The sequence below is a fragment of the Daktulosphaira vitifoliae genome, unplaced genomic scaffold (assembly GCF_025091365.1).
Source record: "Daktulosphaira vitifoliae isolate Bord-2020 unplaced genomic scaffold, ASM2509136v1 Scaffold_1, whole genome shotgun sequence".
Taxonomy (NCBI): domain Eukaryota; kingdom Metazoa; phylum Arthropoda; class Insecta; order Hemiptera; family Phylloxeridae; genus Daktulosphaira; species Daktulosphaira vitifoliae.
In genome coordinates, this window is record NW_026099572.1 from 75,499,531 (window position 1) to 75,518,178 (window position 18,648).

Sequence of the window (18,648 nt, forward strand, 5' to 3'; positions counted from 1 at the left end):
TGAATTCTAAATTTTAAATACATTAAACATTTTTAAAATTTCGGAAAAAATTTAAATCTTAAAGAAGTAAATATATTCAATAAATCTTACATTAATATATTATATCATATTTATTATACAACTATTTAAAATTTTACAACGCCTATTGCACAAAAAATATTTAACAAACATTATATGCTGTAAAAATTATATTTTTAAATTAATATTTGTATATATATATATATATATAATAAAGATTTGTAAACGTTACTTTTTAACTCTTTGAAGTACTAAAACTTTTAATGAAAATGCAATTTAATATTTTTATTGGTATATGTATTATACATGTTTTCAACCCTACGTTAGTTATTTTGGTGAACACTTTAGAATATAAAAATTGTTATGACAAATTGATGGTATTTTATTTACTAAATAATAATAACTACTTGACTATATTTTATATAAAATATTATTAATTTTGATTTGATAATTAATTATTATTATGTTATTTTAGAATCGCATAAATTCAGAAAATAAAGTAAACAGATATAAGTATATGTATATAATTAAGACATTATATTATAAAGGAATTATGAAAACATTAAAGGAATAAAAAATTATTAAAGAAATGTTTATCGAATGTAAAAATTATGAAATACCATTTGTAAAAATTAACAATTAGTGATTTATATCAATAAATGTTCATTAAATATTCAAAAAATCAATTAATATTGAAATTTGAATAGACATTTACATTAAAATAAATAATAAATAATTTATTATGACACATATTTTAGATTACCATGTATTCAGAGGCTATAGATATGCTCTTCTAGAGTTTAAAGATACGACATTACAATGTTCATTAATAATTACTTGCATAGATATTTATAGGATAATATTTGAATTCATTATATGAATTATTATTTATCTTTTATTTATATAGTCTTCGATGTCTTCCGATAGTGAAGTAAACATATATATAATTATATTTATATAGGAATTAACACTAAGAGCATATTTAGTATTAAATTTTGTAAAATATTATCCTAAAACATCTTATAATGTTACTTATATATTTAATTTAGAACATTTATTTAAACCAGATACAAATAAAGGCGTTTATATTAAAATTAAAAAAAAAACTATTATTTTTAAACAAATCAATTTCCTAGTTAAAGACCTAATGCTACCACAATACCTAGTGTACGCCCATAAAGACTTAAATGGATGTGGATAAGGATTCCAGGGTAATTTTATGTGTTCACCAAAGTTCTGCTTTAAACTCTTATCTATTTGTGATAGAAATTAATGGATTATTATGTAAATACAAGAAGTCATTCCTTTAATAAATGTTGTTTGCTAATGATCTAATGTTAATTACAAAAAATAAGGAGGAATCTAATCAAAAGCTTGCCATGTAGATGTTAGCATTTGAAAGGAAAACGATAAAGGATTAGAAAGAATAAAATGTAATATATAAAGTGTGAGTATGACGAAAGAGGACACGAAGGCAATGTAATGAAGAAAGTAAGGACAATCAACAAGGCCATGATAGTTGACATGGAAAGTTACAAATATTTAGTATTATATATACATATAAACAGTAGTATTGACAAAGAATTAAGGGCAAATGGGTAAAGTGAAATTAAGTTACTAGTGTTGAACGGTAAAACGAGATGAAGATAAGAATTAAGAAAACAGAAAAGGAAACAGTTGGATGTATTTTGTGGTAATTTGACGACTGTTAGTATCTGAATTGATGATGTGGGGTAGTTTAGTCCGAGAGAGAAGATAAAGAAAAATAGTATTTCATATTTCTTAATTAAAAAATATCAACTGCAATTCATAAACATTTTAAAATTATTTATAGGAAATTTATGCAATATATTTTTTAGGATACTAGTCGATATGATTCATATTAAATTCATAGTTTACATTATATTTTATCTTTATGTTTGCTTAGCAATCTGTTATATTGGGAGAAGAAGTAATCATAAATATATAAATATACAATTTAATAAATAAGCTCTCATAAGAAACTCACAATTATTTTTTTTTAAATAACTTTTAATTAAATTTCTTAAGCTTGCTACTTAAATAACCAAAGAAAAAAACATTTTTAAAAATTAGCTACAAATAAAAGTAATGCAAAAATTATCTTTAAATAAATATGAAATTAATAACAGTGTCTCTTCTCATAATAATTATTTTAAATATCAAATTATCTAATATACTTTTTGTGCTAATTATTGTTTAAATTAAATAACGAAAAAAAAATTAAATAAATAGTTATAATAAATGAAATCAAAAAATATAAATATAAATGTAACAGGAATGTTACGAAATAAAAATATTATTTTATATAATTTGTAAAATTAAATAATAAAATTTGTGTTATTGTGAAATATCTTATTAACGAATTTTTTAAATATTTTAAATTATTCAAATGAAATTTTCGCATTAATATTTATTTCACAATCATAGTATAAATTATTATTTATTTTTGATGATTATCTAATATTTTATGTGTTCTGGTAGTGATATCAATATATATGTATTATTTATATAACTCCTATTGTACAAAAATTATTTACCAAACATTATAAAATTTTATTTTTAAATTAATAATTATATATATATATATATATTAAATTAAAATTTGTAAACGTTACTTTTTAACTCTTTGAAGTACTAAAACTTTTAATGACAATGCAATTTAATATTTTTATTGGTATATGTATTATACATGTTTTCAACCCTACGTTAGTTATTTTGGTGAACACCGTAGAATATAAAAATTGTTATGACAAATTGATGGTATTTTATTTACTGAATAATAACTACTTGACTATATATTATATAAAATATTATTCATTTCGTATTGATAATATTAATTATTATTATGTTATTCTAGAATCGCATAAATTCAGAAGACAAAGTAAATATAAAAACGTATATATTAAAATTATGTAAGGGGATTAAAATTATATTTAGTAGAATTTTTATTTTTAACATTTTTAAACTAATATATATNACAATTACTGATGTCTGAAGCGAATCGAACAACTATAGTTGTATTGGGTTCTGTTCATACATCAGTAATTAAATAAATAATATTAACCGACGCAGATAATAAATAAATGTTATTTGATGTGTACTTGTATCGCTATACGATAAAGACTTTCGGTACTTAAATACTTATGCTAATATATTGTTTATCTGTAACAACACCATGTTACTATTCATGTTATATTATTATATTATACATATTATTTTATCTTATCTTATATGAGGGTTAGCTAATCTAGTTTTGCTAAGGCAATACTGAGTCAGCACGCATCTTAGGGGGGTGGCACAATGATATTTTCGTATCCTTACCTAAAAGTAAATCTAAAAAACGTCAACACGGCGTGAACGTGGCATAGTTGGGACAAATATAGATGATATCTTACAGTGATTGGAATCACTATCATAAGAAACGCTTCGTTACAAATCTGTAGTGTTTAGTTTTAAGGAATTGGTGGATTATTCCAAAAGCAACATCAACTTCTATTTCCTTAATTATATTATGATTAGTATTTCTTTGATTTATAAGTATAATATATAAATACATACTTACTATAGTAATTAAATGTAGTATGAAATTGATATTTAATAATTTAATATTGTAATTTTTATGGAGAAATTATAAAAACTTTTAAAGTAGTTTTATACTTTGTTACTTTTATGATAATCGTATATAAAAATTGAAGGACTTTATGCAATACTATTCAGAAAATAATTATTTGTTAAATATGAATAAATACACTGGTCTATAAGGAATTTTCATTAGAGACCGAAATATACATTTCTAAACAAAAGTAGAATAAAGAAAGGAGGCCAGGTAGTACACTCACTAGCGCGGGAAAGAAAAAGTAATTAGATCGCTTATTTTATATTATCCGGGCATCTCAAATGGACTAGCTTGAATTTTTAAGAATTTTGGTATTACTTTAGTAACATCTAAAAGTAATAATTTAAGAAATATATTAGGTAACCCTAAAGATAAAGTAGGAGGGAGGAAATCAGATATTTATAAAATACTATGTGAAAGTTGTAATAAATGTTACATAAGACAAACAAATAAAAAATATAGATGTCAGGTTTAAAGAGCACTTAAGAAACAATCAAAAAGTTCATAAATCTCTGGTGGCTGAATATCTATTGATACATAATCACTTTATTCAAACCATAAAAATAATTATAAATAACTTAATATTAGGGAGGCAATAGATATGTTTAAAAATAAGAACAATTTTGTTAATTGGGATTTTGGCACACTGAAAAATTCATTATTAAACATGTGTAAACTGGCAAAATAAGATAATACGAGGTGTGACAATAAAATAACGAGACTTTTTTTAATAAAAGTTATTTATTTTGAAATTTTACAATTTAATGATTGTCACCTTCAAAGTACCTTCCCTCAGAATCAACACACTGTTGCATACGTAGCTGCCATTCTTGAAAACAATATTGCCAATCGCTTTCAGTTAGCCCTTTTAGAAGTTCTGCCGTTTTCATTTTTACGTCATTAAACGTTTGAAAATGGGTTCCTTTTAAAAAACTTTTAATTTTTGGGAATAAGAAGAAGTCACAAGGAGCAAGATCTGGCGAGTACGGAGGATATTGAAGTATAGAAATATTTTTTTCAGTTAAAAAACTTTGAATTGAAAATGCACTGTGAGCTGGAGTATTGTCTTGGTGAAGAACCCAGCCATTCTTCCACAGATCTGGTCGCTTTTTTCTAACACGTTCTCTTAATTTAATTAATACATATTTATAATAATATTGGTTGACAGTTTGCCCATTAGGAACCCATTCAACAAAAATTATTCCCTTAATGTCAAAGAAAACAATGAGCATTGCTTTGAATTTCGACTTGCTCATTCGTGCTTTCTTCATTCTTGGGGAAGTTGATGTCTTCCAATGCATAGATTGCCTTTTAGTTTCAGGATCATATGTAAAAATTCACGTTCCATCACACGTAATAATATTATTTATAAAAGATGGATCATCTTTGATAATTTTTAAGGTGTCAGAACAAATTTCTTTGCGATTGAATTTTTGATCAATCGTCAAATTTTTGGGGACCATTTTAGCACACAATTTTTTCATATTTAAATTTTTAACTAAAATTTTACGAACACTATCTCTATCAATATTTACCATCTCTGCTACAGCTCTTACACTTAATCGACGATCTTGCCGAATAATTTTGTCAATTTTTTTTACTTTTTCGTTTGTTGAACATGTGGTACGACGTCCAGAATGATCATCGTCTTCCACGTCCTCTCTTCCATTGTAAAATCGTTTGTGTCATTAAAAAACGAGAGCTCTTGATAAACATTCTTCACCATAAACTTCACATAACATACGAAATAATTCTGCGGCAGTTTTTTTTAATTTAACAAGAAATTTAATGTTAACACGTTGTTCGATTTTTATATCTAACATTTTTCGGCAGTATAGTCGAATTTGCACTAATAACAAGGTTACTAACGTATAAGAAAGTTAACCGATTTCAACATTGTTTATAGTACTTTTAGATAAGTGTTTCCTAATCATATTTCAATAATAGTTTTATAGATAACGTTAATAGTTTAGGATATATTTAGAAAGTCTCGTTATTTTATTGTCACACCTCGTATAACTTATTGATAACATCACTAGGCGATAAGGTTTTTTTTCTGCTGGGGTGTCAGTATGTGTTTAACGTTGATAATGGTAACATTGTATCAGAAATACGTATCCGTAATTTTTTTGTTGCTTTTTGAGTTTAATATTTTTTTAGTTTTAAATTAATAATATTTTAAATTTTAAATATAACTATTAATTAGTCAAAAACGAATATTTATATATAAAAATATTATAAATTAATTTGTATAATAAAATTAAAGAAATAAAAATTATTAAATAAATATTCATTGAATGTGTTATGAAATAAGAATAAGATTTCATAATTATTATTATATTATTCCATTTTGTATAGTATAAGGGGCAACTCACCTCTTCTTGCATAGGCAGTATTAATGTATCCACGAACCTTAGGATGGTGGTACATTGCAAAGGGTAGCAAGTTTCAGAGGGTAACTGTTTCAGAATAAAGTCGATTATATACAAATTTATTAAAAAATTATGAAATACAAATTTTATTTCATACAATTTATAACAATTATAACTTAGAGTAGAGGGCATAAAATGTTAATTTTATATTAGAAAAGTCAAGTAATATTGAAATTTGAATTGACATTTACATTAAAATAAATAATAAATAATTTATTATGACACATATTTTAGATTACCATGTATTCAGAGGCTATAGATATGCTCTTCTAGAGTTTAAAGATACGACATTACATGTTCATTAATAATTACTTGCATACATATTTATAGAATAATATTTGCATTCATAGTATTAATTATTAATTATTTTTTGTTTATATAGCTTTCGATGTCTTCCGATAGTGAAGTAAACATATATATAATTATATTTATTAAGGAATTAATACTAAGAGCATATTTAGTGTTAAATTTTGTGAAAAATTATCATTAAACATCTTATAATGTTACTTAAAAATTTGATGCAAAAATTTTTTTTTAAAATCAGATACAAATAAAGGCATTTGTATATTAAAATTAAAAAAAAAAAATACTATTATTTTCAAACAAATAATTTTTCTAGTTAAAAATCTAATGCAACCACCACAATACTCGGTGATCAACCAAAAAATCTTAAATAATAGTAGAGAAAGAGAATTCAGGGTAGCTTTAGGAATTTTAATTAATTAGGTTTATTTGTACATATAAACGGTTGTATTGACAAAGATGTTAGACAAAGAATTAAGAGCAAATGGGTAAAATGAAATGAAGTAACTAGTGTTGAACGGTAAAACGAGAAAAAGCCAAGAATTAAGAAAACAGAAATGGAAATGTTTGGATGTATTTTGTGGTAATTTGACGACTATTAGTGTCTGAATTGATGATGCGGTAGATTACTGCGAGGGAGAAGATGAAGAAAAAAATATTTCATATATTTAAGGATACTAGTCGATGTGATTCATATTAAATTCATAGTTTTAATCATTATTAATATTTTATATTTGTTTAGCAATCGGTTATTTTGGAAGAAGAAGTAATCATAAATATATGAATATACAAATTAATAAATGAACATTATATTAACTCAAAAAAAGAAATATAAAATTTAATTAATGATAAAAATGATTTATTAAAATTGTTGGTCTTGTATGAGTATGAGAGTAATTGAGTTACTATAATATTTATTGAATAAAATTATATAATATAATTTTCTCTCGGGATACGAGTACGAAGGTTTTATGAGAAGATATAAAATATAGAAATTGATGTTTGAAAATTTATTAATATAATAATAATTTGAAATAGAAATTATTGTGATTAATTATCATACATAGATTATCAAAAACGCCACTCGTACCAGTAGTTATCTAAGTTTGTGTTGACTGTGACTTATGTCAATAGATACCTCGAGTAGTATAAGAACCACAAGTGGGTTCTCTATCTTCGCAAGAGAGTTCTTTTTAATATTGACTATACAGTTAACTCGTTCAAAGATTGGACTAGGCTGGCTAACTTCGTACAGACGTTATTGATTCTCTCTATTTATTTAGACAATATTTTATTTTAGAGATCACTTTATTTTTCTGGTTTCTTACTCAATTTATGTACTCATTTTGCTTAAGTTTAAACCTTATAAGTGTTTCTACGAAATATGAATTTGCCTTAATGATGTCAGGAGTAAGGTTGAAAAAATGAATATACATCAATTTTCTATGTAAAATCGTATATTGTCAAGCCACTTCTTGCATTCGTTGAAAGTTCATAAGGTGAAGTAGTAGTGAGAGAGATTGACAGTTTTTATGCCCTTTTATATTAAATTTAATTCATCTATATGTGCAAGAAGTGTCACGACCTTTTACTATTATCTATTTATTACTCAATTGTGTAATTTATTACATATTATTCTACTAAAAATAGATGATTTGTCACAACTAAAGAATTTCTTATAGTTATTACATTAGATTTGGATCAATGTATTTTTAGACATATTTCTCGGAATACTTTAAAGGATTGACATAAATATTTTAGATTTAATTTAATGTCTAATAGACAATAATTTATATACTACTGTATATGAATTTTAGAATATATGAATGTAATAAGTGGCATGGGCGCCCGTTATGGGGGGGCAAGAGGGGGCATTTGCCCCCCCTGGATTTGGAAATACATTTTTAAAAATTATAACCAATCTGATTTAAATTTGTATAATCTGAAAATTTTTATTTAGTAATGACTCATGAATATATATAATAATTATATATATTTTGCAATTTTCAGTTAATAAACACTTTATTTAATGTTACTTTTTGGTATTTAATATTTTTTGGCCCCTCCTGATAAATTTCCTGCGGGCGCCAATGATGAGTGGTGTATGTATTATAAAAGACTCATAACAAACTCACAATTAATTTTTTTAAATAACTTTTGCTTAAATTTCTTAAGCTTGCTACTTAAATAGTCTAAAAAACCCCGTTTTTAAAAATTAGCTATAAGTGAAAATAATGCAAAATTTTTCTTGTACGCGATAAAAAGAAAAAATTAACTAAATAAATGTGAAATTAATAATAGTGTCTCTACTCATAGTAATTATTTTAAATATTAAACTATCTATTATACTTTTTGAACTAATTATTGTTTTAACTAAATAACAAAAAAAGAAAAAGTTATTAAAAATATTAAATAAATAGTTATAAATAGAAATGTAATATGAATGTTTAGAAATAAGAATATTATTTTATATAATTTGTAAAATTAAATATGTGTGTTATTGTGAAATATCTTATTAACGCGTTTTTTAAATATTTCAATTTTTGCATTAATATTTATAGTACTTTAAATATTTAACTATCATAGTATTAATTATTATTTATTTTTTATGTTTATATAGTATTTTACGTGTTCCGATAATGAAGTAAATATATATATATATATAGATATGCATAATTTATACTAATTAAGGAATTAACCCTCAAAGCAAATTCAAAGTTAATTATTGTGTATAATTTTTGCTTTAACATTTTAATAATGTGTCTTAAATAGCTTAAATAAAATTTATTATGAAAATTAGCTATACATAAGGGCGTTTATATTTAAATTATAAAAATATAAAATATTTTTTAAACAATTCATTACCTTTATTTCCTTCTTATTCGTCCTTATTTTTTTATTAAAGACTATTAAATAATCCAACATTCTCAGAAATCCCGGGGATCCTCCGAAATATTTAAGTGTCTTTAAAAATAAACAAACTAAATATGTGAAATCAATAATAGGGTCCTTAGTTGGTGGCTCTTTTGTTCGAAAGAATCATGTCATATATCAAATTATTTGATTTTATACAAATATTAATCAATGTAAATTTAAAAAAAATTATTAAATGATGATAATCGAATATAAATATTATATAATAGGAATAATGATTCAATTTGTAATTATATAAATCATTGTGAAGTATATTAGTAGATGACAAATGTGTATTATTAATGTGTATATTAATTATTTTAATTAATTCAAGTAAAATTTTAATTTTAATTAATATTTACATAAAATTATGATTTATTAATAAATTATTTTTTACCCGTAACTAGTTCAGTGAAGTGTAACACACCGTTTGAATTTTTTTTTAATCATGTCAATTACAATGCTGATAATATTATAATGAGGTACATATACCCCTGTATGGAGGTATAATAAAATTAGATTATTATACCTTTTAATATCATTATAAAATCAAATCAGGGATCACTCAGCACTGTAACAGAAAAATTATATTTTTTCACTGTTCCAGTTATAAGTTAATATGTTTTAATCTGTATTTAAGGTTACCTTTTAGTTCTCTTTAGATTTAAAAGATAATAAAATATAAAGTTAATTATAAATAATTCATTAATACTTAAAGCATTTATTCATATTCCATCCATAGTATTAATTATTCATTATTTTTCGTGTTTATCTAGCCATCAAGTTATTCTGACAGTGAAGTAAAAAAAAAATATATATACATATAATTAAACTAATTAAGGAATTGACACTCAAAGCAAATTTATAGTTAATTATTTAAACCATTTTGCTTAAACATTTTATGCATCTTTCATGAATCGATTAAGCAATATGTGATTTTTAAAAATTAGCTATAAATAAACCGTATATATATTGAAATTAAAAAAATTAATTATTCATAAATTCATTATTACACTCAGTACCGCCACATTCCTTTTTAATCATCTATAAAAGATCACACATTGACCACAATGTCTCTGATCCTCCAAAAATAACTTAAATGAAATTGATGCAAAAGTTTTTCATAGACTTTAATAATTATTTAACAAAAAAAATGTATTACCAATAAGAGTGTTTTTCAGTATATTTATGTCAATAATGTAATACTTATTGTACTTATTAGTTTTTAGGTTGTATTATATAAATTAATTTGTTTTTTTCCATTATGACTATTATTTCAACGTTATAAGATAGATTTTTCAAATATTGCTCCAGTCCTTGTTAAAAAATAATAATAAACAGTAATTTTAAAAATCAAAGAAGTATTATTATTTTTTATTCTTAATATGTAATTTATTTTGATATGTATTACTAATCACACTTCTCAAATCTTGATGATTCAACGTCATTAAATATTATTTAATAAATACATTCATAGTTTTAATTACTATTTATCTTTTATGTTTGTTTAGCATTCGGTTATTTTCGGAGAAGGAGTAATCATAAATATATAAATAAATTCTGTTTAATAACTTTTGCTTAAATTTCTTAAGCTCAACTTAAATAGCCTAAACAAAAATCATTTTTAAAAATTAGCTTGAACAATATATAATTGAAAATAATGTAAAAATCTTTTTGTCCGCGAAGAAAAGAAAAAATTAACTAAATAAAGGTGAAATTAATAATAGTGTCTCTTCTCATAATAAATACTTTATCATGTCAAATATCAATTAAACAATATAAACAAAGGAATATAAATTGTTCAATAAATAATTATGGAATAAGAATATTATGAATACTGTATCATACCTATGGAAAAGTTAATAATTAGTTATCTATATTAAAATAAAATAACTTAGTAGATGGTTTAGTGTTTTAATAAATATTTCAATATTTTTATAAATTCAAATAAAATTTAAAATTTATATAATATTTATTTAAAATAAATGATAAAACCTCATTTATACAATTATCATATAAAATGTTAAGGTCAAATAGATATATCATATATTTGGAATAGTAATTGAACGATAATATTAAGTATAAAAACCTTTTTTTTTTTTTTTAACGTCGTTTTAAATGTAATTTATTAAAAAGTCTTCGAAAAAACTTAATGTGTATTATGATTTCCTAAATTTAAAATTTTTTACTTATTTGCTTTCCATTCAAGTGTATAGGATTTTTTTTAATTTCTGTTGAAAAATAAAATAAATAAATATTTAAAAAAATTAGAAAGCTATTAAATCTTTTTGTAATTAAAAATGAACTAATTTGTCTAGATAGACGATGAAATCAAAAAATGCGAGGAGATACTTTGTTCTAAAATAATTAATACAAGTGATTTGATAAATATTTCAAACATATTAACAGATGGTAATAAAAAGTTACAATCAACTGAAAATAATTTAATATCTATAAAATTTGTTTTTTCATAATATAATAATATGTGTATATTTAACAGATTTGATGAAAGTATTTGTGGAAAGCTTAAGTAAGTTTTTTAATTATTACAAAATATTAATGTTACATATTCATGTATATTCCCTTTATAGATTTAATTTAAAATAAATTGGATAATTTTCAGATGATCATGAAAAATTTGTAAATATGTATGATGTGTATTATTTTGCTTTTAAAATTAAAAAACCTGATTCGAACTTTGATAACATTTTACAAGAGTCAGTACAGTATTTCAACGATTTCAATAATCTAGACGTAAATTTAGCTAATGTACGCAAATACTTAGCTAATATTAATGGTAAAATTGAAGATAATTTGGACAATATGATTACCGTTTGGGCTTCTTGTCATTAATAATCGCTGATTCTCTGTAATTAATATTTTCATAATTTATAAAATATATTTCATTTAATACTTAAACAGAATTTTTCAAATAAATTTAATTAAAAGTTATTATTGTATCAGTGGTGGACTATGTTTACACGTGAATTGTATTTTAGCCGTTTCTTTATGTTACACATATGGTTTTTCAAAGCACTCAGTTGTTGTGAGTTATATATTCACACCATTAGTCCACCCTGATTGTAATTATTCAAAAGAAGATTTAATTACTAACAATAAGAACACAAGCTTTATAAATTACTATATATTTTTATTATGTTATATATACTTTTTATCTTTATTTTTTTCAGATTGATAAAATTGGGATAACTGAATAACTATTATTATTTTAGTATTTATGTAAAATAAATGAATAATTTCACGATTTTATCGATTTTATATTTATTCTCACTGTGTCGCAATAGTTTAAATAGTACTTATAAAGATTTTAATTTCTGCTTAAAAATTCAACTTTCATAATTTATTTAAGTAATATTGTAATAATTATAATAACTTATAACAAATCTTTAATTTTTAATAATTGTACTTGCTTTTAATAATAATTAAGCTGAAATGACTGTTATGTGTAAACATTTTTTGTTTTGAATTGTTAAGAATTTGATGATCAATAAACTTTCTTCTAAACTTTTTTGTTACGGCCTTACTTAATAAAATAATCAACTACGCCTTTTTTTCTACGAAAAAGACAAATCTTAAAACAAGTACAGTCATTAAAGATTAAAATTTTAATTTTTAATGATTGTACTTGTTTTTAATTATTTTTAGCTAAAATGACTATTATGGAAATTATAAATGATACTTATTAATTGATAAGTACGTTTAATATTTTAAATAATTAATTAATTTCACATCTACAAAATCAATTAATAATACAACTGATTTAAAATTTAGTTATTTGTTCAATATTATAATTTGTTTTTATCTCATTAATAAAAATTATTTATTGTTTTTTTAGTATCTAAATTAATAATATAAATATACAAAACCAAAAGGAGTACATTAGTGGTGAATTTTTGTAAAGTTGGAACATAAAAGGCAGTGTTGGGAAAATCTAGATTATCATCTATACTTTTTTATCTAAATAAAATTATATTATATTCTATTTTAGCGAAATATTTTTATAATTAGATATCTAAAATAAGTTTTTTGTTATTTAGATAATATTTATTTGATATAGGTTAGATGTTGTCAGATCACTTTTAAACCCTTCCTGTACTTAGATTTTTCATTGAATTATTTGAAGAAGACTATTAAAAGAAAAAATAATGTCTTTTATATATTTTATTAAAATTTAATTGGATCAGTGCCTAAAAAAAAATATACCCGTTTTAAAATGTAGAAAATTTGTTTTTAAAATGCTATTTTTTACAGTAGCGTAATTTTGCAATATTTTATACATTTATAAAAATGAAGAGGTTTTGAAGTTTTTGGCGATGATAAACAGATGTACCATCATCTGTATTAATTTTGGGTTCTTTTGACAAATTGATCATTAATATCGGTTACATGAGAGTTGAGAATTGCCATAAAAATACCATATAATTCCGTAACGTTGCACCTTTGACATGGACATTGAAATTAAGTTTTACAGCATTTTCTAGAAAGGTGAAGGTGCAATTTTCTTGACAACTTTTTTTAATTTGTTTTTATTTATTATACCGGTAGATAATATTGCAATAATTAAACAGTACCTGACTTTTTATCTGTCATAGCTATATGTATAACGGCCATGATCCTACTTAATACATATAAGCCACCAAATGTTATGTGGCCTATTTCACTCCTACCAACCGCTTCTCAACCATCGAAGCTAATCGGCGATTTCAATAGACATCATGCAATTGGGGTTGTGAATCGAATGGAGAGAATGGTACTATTTTGAGAGACTGGATAGAAAATATGCAAATTATAATTAATGGTAAAATAGGAAAACACTCCCTTCGTGTCGATGGAATCGAAGATAAAATTTAGACTTATGCATAGTTACAAATAATAAAAGTTACATGGCACTACAAGTTCCCGGTACACTTCTCAATAATTTTAATAAGAGCTAACATAGATTGATACTTATAAATGTAGAAATCTAAATATCATTAGCGCAAAATATTAAAAAACCAAGATGGATTTTACAAGACAAAATTCAGAATAAAAAAAAAATAATAATACCGAGTCATTTTAAAATTATATAAGATACTTTTTTTACTTAAAACTTTATAACTTTAAATGTTTTTTGTAAGACACTTATTATAATAATATCGACAGTATATAAAAAAATCGATTTTTTTTCTGATCGCTAATTAATTGTATAAACACTTTTAAACTTTACACGTTAAATGACTGACAAAAAAAATTATATGTAAATACATTTTGATAGAACATGTTTAGAGATATAAACTAGTGTCTGATAATTTTTTTGCAGAAAATGTTATTAAAATATTAGCAAAAAAACAACTTTATAATTTAATTGTAACCCTCTTACGACACTGGAGGGGATTGACCAGTCTCTATGAAACGTCACCTACATTTTTTGTCTGTAAAAATAAAAAAATTAGGGAGCATTGCAAACAGTAAATATTAACTTTTTTCCTTTATCTATAATAGAGGACCGCCGTATTAACATTATGTTAATGAGCAGTGTTCATTAATATAGTTAANCATGAAACGTCACCAACATTTTTTGTCTGTAAAAATAAAAAAATTAGGGAGCATTGCAAACAGTAAATATTAACTTTTTTCCTTTATCTATAATAGAGGACCGCCGTATTAACATTATGTTAATGAGCAGTGTTCATTAATATAGTTAATAAGTAAAATACAACTGTATCAAGATAAATCGTATTAGGAATATTTGATCATAAAAACATTATAAGAATTAGATATAATACTAAAATTATTTAGGATTTACAATTTCATCATTCATGGATTATATGCTTTTGCAGGTATTAATCCAGATTGAAATCCTTCGTCATTTTTAAAGGCTTATGAGTTAATTTAAGTCAAATTACTGTATTAATTAATAAATTTATCGATTTCTACTGGATATTTTCTGGATACTCGGAAAATATTCTTATAGTACTTTAAATTATAATTCTGATGATAAAATAAATATTCAAAATTGTTGGTCAGTATAAAAATTATCACTCTTTTTTTAACTATATTAAGCCATTATTACAAAAATAGTCATACATACCTTATACAAACCTATATTTTATAATTGGACGAACAAAAGTCCAAAAATTATGATTTTCGGATTGAGTTCGGATTATAATGTAAACTTTAATTTAAAATATGTTTAAAGGACGCAGTGTTTCCAATAACATATCCAAAATAATGTTGCAAAAGTTGTTATTGTAGTGAATCAAAAAAAAAAAATAATAATAGATTTAATTACTTTAATACTTTATGTGTTAATTATGATATAATAATTAGGGGGGTTATTAATTTTAGGGGAGCTACTTTGACAGTTGCTCAAAAGAAATAAGTTAAATAGAATATGACGGGATTTTGATTCTTATTTGATCCACTACTTTATTGTATTAATAATATTATTACTCGGGATATGAGTACGAGGGTCTGTAAGAAAGATAGAAGATGATAGAAAAATAAAGTGATCTTTATTTTATTAATATGGGATTTATTATAATTAATCGTCAATTCTTAAATATCAATAATGCCACGAGTTTTGACGGTTATCGATGATAGGTGGGATTGAGTCACCTCGTGTGTCTACCCAGAGTGGTATGGTGGCTATACATATGAACCTCCAACCTAACTCCTGAAATAGACACGTATCAACGATATAACTCTGCCAAGTAACTCTGTACAAACATTATCGATTTATTAAATTTACTTGGTATATTTATTATTATTGATAATCACTTGATTTTCCTGTATGCCTACTTAATCTATGTACTCATAATATTTAATTCTAAACCTTATTTATTTTTGGTGAATTTATTAGATTCCTACCTTGATATTGTCTGCTATACTCTTAAATAAATAGATGTTGTATTTTGTGAACAAATATAACTGTGTTGACGGCGGATCACTTCTTGCATATGTTTCGTAGTGTGGAATGGTCGAGCGTAGTGAGTGCCTCTGTAAGTATCTGATTGCATCTGTCTTAGAATGCTCTTTATTTTTGGCTTTTTATATTAAATTTGACCGTAGTTCAAAGGCAAGAAGTAATCCCCGACGTCACCGTTATTTCTTTATTAATTGTAATTTATTACATGTTATTTATTACATTTTCATCAATAATGATCTACATATTATAAAATACAATCATATCTCATATAATAATTTAGACATAGTTTATTACCCTTCATCTTATGTGCTACCATTACATATTGTTTATTATTTCCTGTTTGTTTTATATAATTAATATATACTCTTTTTCTACGAAATTTCATTAATATTTTTAAACATTTAAAAGGTACATATATATATATATCTTATTTTTATTGGTATACATTTTATTTTGTGTAATTGATTGATTGAAGTCTTAAATAATACATTATGACATTAATGATCTATTGTGTATACAAATAATTTATTATAATATTAATGATGTACTATGTATATCATTACATTATCGACTAACAACTTTCTTGGTAAAATCCTCTCTAGTGGGCAGTTAAAAGGTCAAATTTTCAAAGATATTATATCAAATAAAAGGGAATACCTAAGGTTTTAAAATAAAAAAAATTATTTTGATTTGTTCATTTTTCAATAATTTATGGCGATATTCAGAAAAAAAAAGTGAAAAAATGTCAAAATTTATCAATTCAAAATCGTGATATTTTGGGGAATTTTCACCATTTAAGAGGAACGAGGGAAAATTTTTTATTTTTGAAGGTAATTTCGTCGACTAAATACGATTTGTGATCTTTTGATATATCGTTGAGATATTTCGTTCCAGTGAGAGCTGAGAAAAAGTAGTGACAGCACAAAGAAGCTATATAAAAATAAATAAATAAACACATAATGGTAAAATTAATACATTCTCAGCTTCGCATCGAAGCTAAAAATTTGGATTAAAACATTTTAAATTACAATTATACATAACCACTAAACAACTAAAGTTTAGCTCTGCCATAAAAAATAAAAAATTTACATAGTACAATGAGGTCCAAACCCAACCTGGTGATGAGGATGCAGTAATAGATAAAGATATGAATATTATGGACTTGTCGGTAATGAGAGTAAACGGAGAATAAAAAAAAAAATTTTTTTTAATTTTTTTAAAATTTCAAAATAGCCACTTTTTTTTGTTTTTTTCAAAATTTTGATAGGCCAATAACAACTTTAGGATAAGTACATATTACAGTAGAATTACAAACATTTTAGCATTGAGTGAATGTATAGCTCGGAGGGTACAGCTCGCACTGGTATATTTATAATGCATACTCCATCAGTAACTTAATAAGTATTTGAGTTAATAGTTGTTATTAATCCATTATATATTTAATGGTAAAAAATGTTAAAATTTTGAAAAAAGGCATTTTTTAGTTTACACTTTATTTTAACGTATCTTAAAACAGTTGAAATTATTAAAAAAAAAAAAGACGAAAAATATTCACTGGATCAATAGTTATTGAAAATGTCAATACCTTTTGGGACACGCTGTATATATTAGTTATATTCATTTATACTAAAATATATGTATTTGCATTAATTGTTATTGAAGCGTACAAAATTTCAAGATTTATCGAATGAAATTCCATGAAAATATACCTGAATTTTGTAATATATTTGTATAGTTCAAATAAATATAGTAATAAATTATTAAATATAAATATAATTTACATTGTTTATGGTGTTTTATTACTTTGTAACAAGTATCGTTAATTTTAATTTGTATAAAACATTGTATATATAATGTATGTATTGAAATCATAATTATAAATATATTTTTGATAGGTTTAATGTTGTATCAAGTATTTTTTGTTTATTTAAAAGAACAATACCATTTAAATTTTATTTATTAGAGTAATATTGACTAAACAACGACGGAATCAATTTAATTATATCCTTTGTCTTATTTTCAATTTTGAATTGGAATCACCGATTTAAATTTGTATTTTGTTTGATTTATCAAAATGCCTATACTTGTTTTGATTTTTAGCGTAACTAATTGTAGCAACATATATCTACAGAGTCATCTTATTAACTCTAGCTACTCTAATTTTCTTAAGATAATAATTATGTTAAGAAAATGATTTTTGTTATTTTTTAGTGTTATATATTTCTAGTTTTCCCAGTTATAAATTACTTATTTAATTCATTCCTTTTAATGTTTAGGGGTGTCGACTTTTTATTTTAATTAATAGTAATATACATATTTAATTAGATAATAAAGTACAAAATGATCGAAGTGAGGAAATAACTGGTCGATTACTAACTTTGGAACAGTACTTCCAAAGTAATTAATATTTTTATATA

At 23.4% G+C, this 18,648-nt stretch overlaps 1 protein-coding gene across 14 annotated transcripts; it reads left to right on the forward strand.

Moving 5' to 3' along the window:
• Nucleotides 1-245: 245 nt before the first annotated feature.
• LOC126896776 (uncharacterized) lies at nt 246-12,790 on the forward strand. Of its 14 annotated transcripts, XM_050669848.1 has the most exons (12): nt 246-395; nt 494-517; nt 2,897-2,920; nt 6,470-6,493; nt 7,133-7,156; nt 9,011-9,034; nt 10,080-10,103; nt 10,815-10,838; nt 11,622-11,715; nt 11,804-11,833; nt 11,927-12,172; nt 12,495-12,790. In XM_050669848.1, the coding sequence occupies exons 1-11, from the start codon at nt 282-284 to the stop codon at nt 12,154-12,156; spliced, it is 636 nt and encodes a 211-aa protein (XP_050525805.1). In that variant the 5' UTR covers nt 246-281; the 3' UTR covers nt 12,157-12,172; nt 12,495-12,790. The 14 variants fall into 14 exon arrangements, with proteins under 14 accessions (XP_050525805.1, XP_050525809.1, XP_050525806.1 ...); XM_050669852.1 differs by lacking the exon at nt 494-517; XM_050669849.1 differs by lacking the exon at nt 10,815-10,838 and having other exon boundaries at nt 12,495-12,789.
• The last annotated feature ends 5,858 nt before the right edge of the window (nt 12,791-18,648 follow it).

What these genes read in the sequence shown, in the direction of transcription:
- LOC126896776 (XM_050669848.1), top strand. Translation starts at nt 282, where the DNA reads ATGAAAATGCAATTTAATATTTTTATTGGTATATGTATTATACATGTT. An exon ending in GCATAAATTCAGAAAATAAA is followed by an intron (nt 518 to 2,896) that starts GTAAACAGATAT and finishes ATGTTATTCTAG; the next exon opens with AATCGCATAAATTCAGAAGA. An exon ending in CGATGTCTTCCGATAGTGAA is followed by an intron (nt 6,494 to 7,132) that starts GTAAACATATAT and finishes ATATTTGTTTAG; the next exon opens with CAATCGGTTATTTTGGAAGA.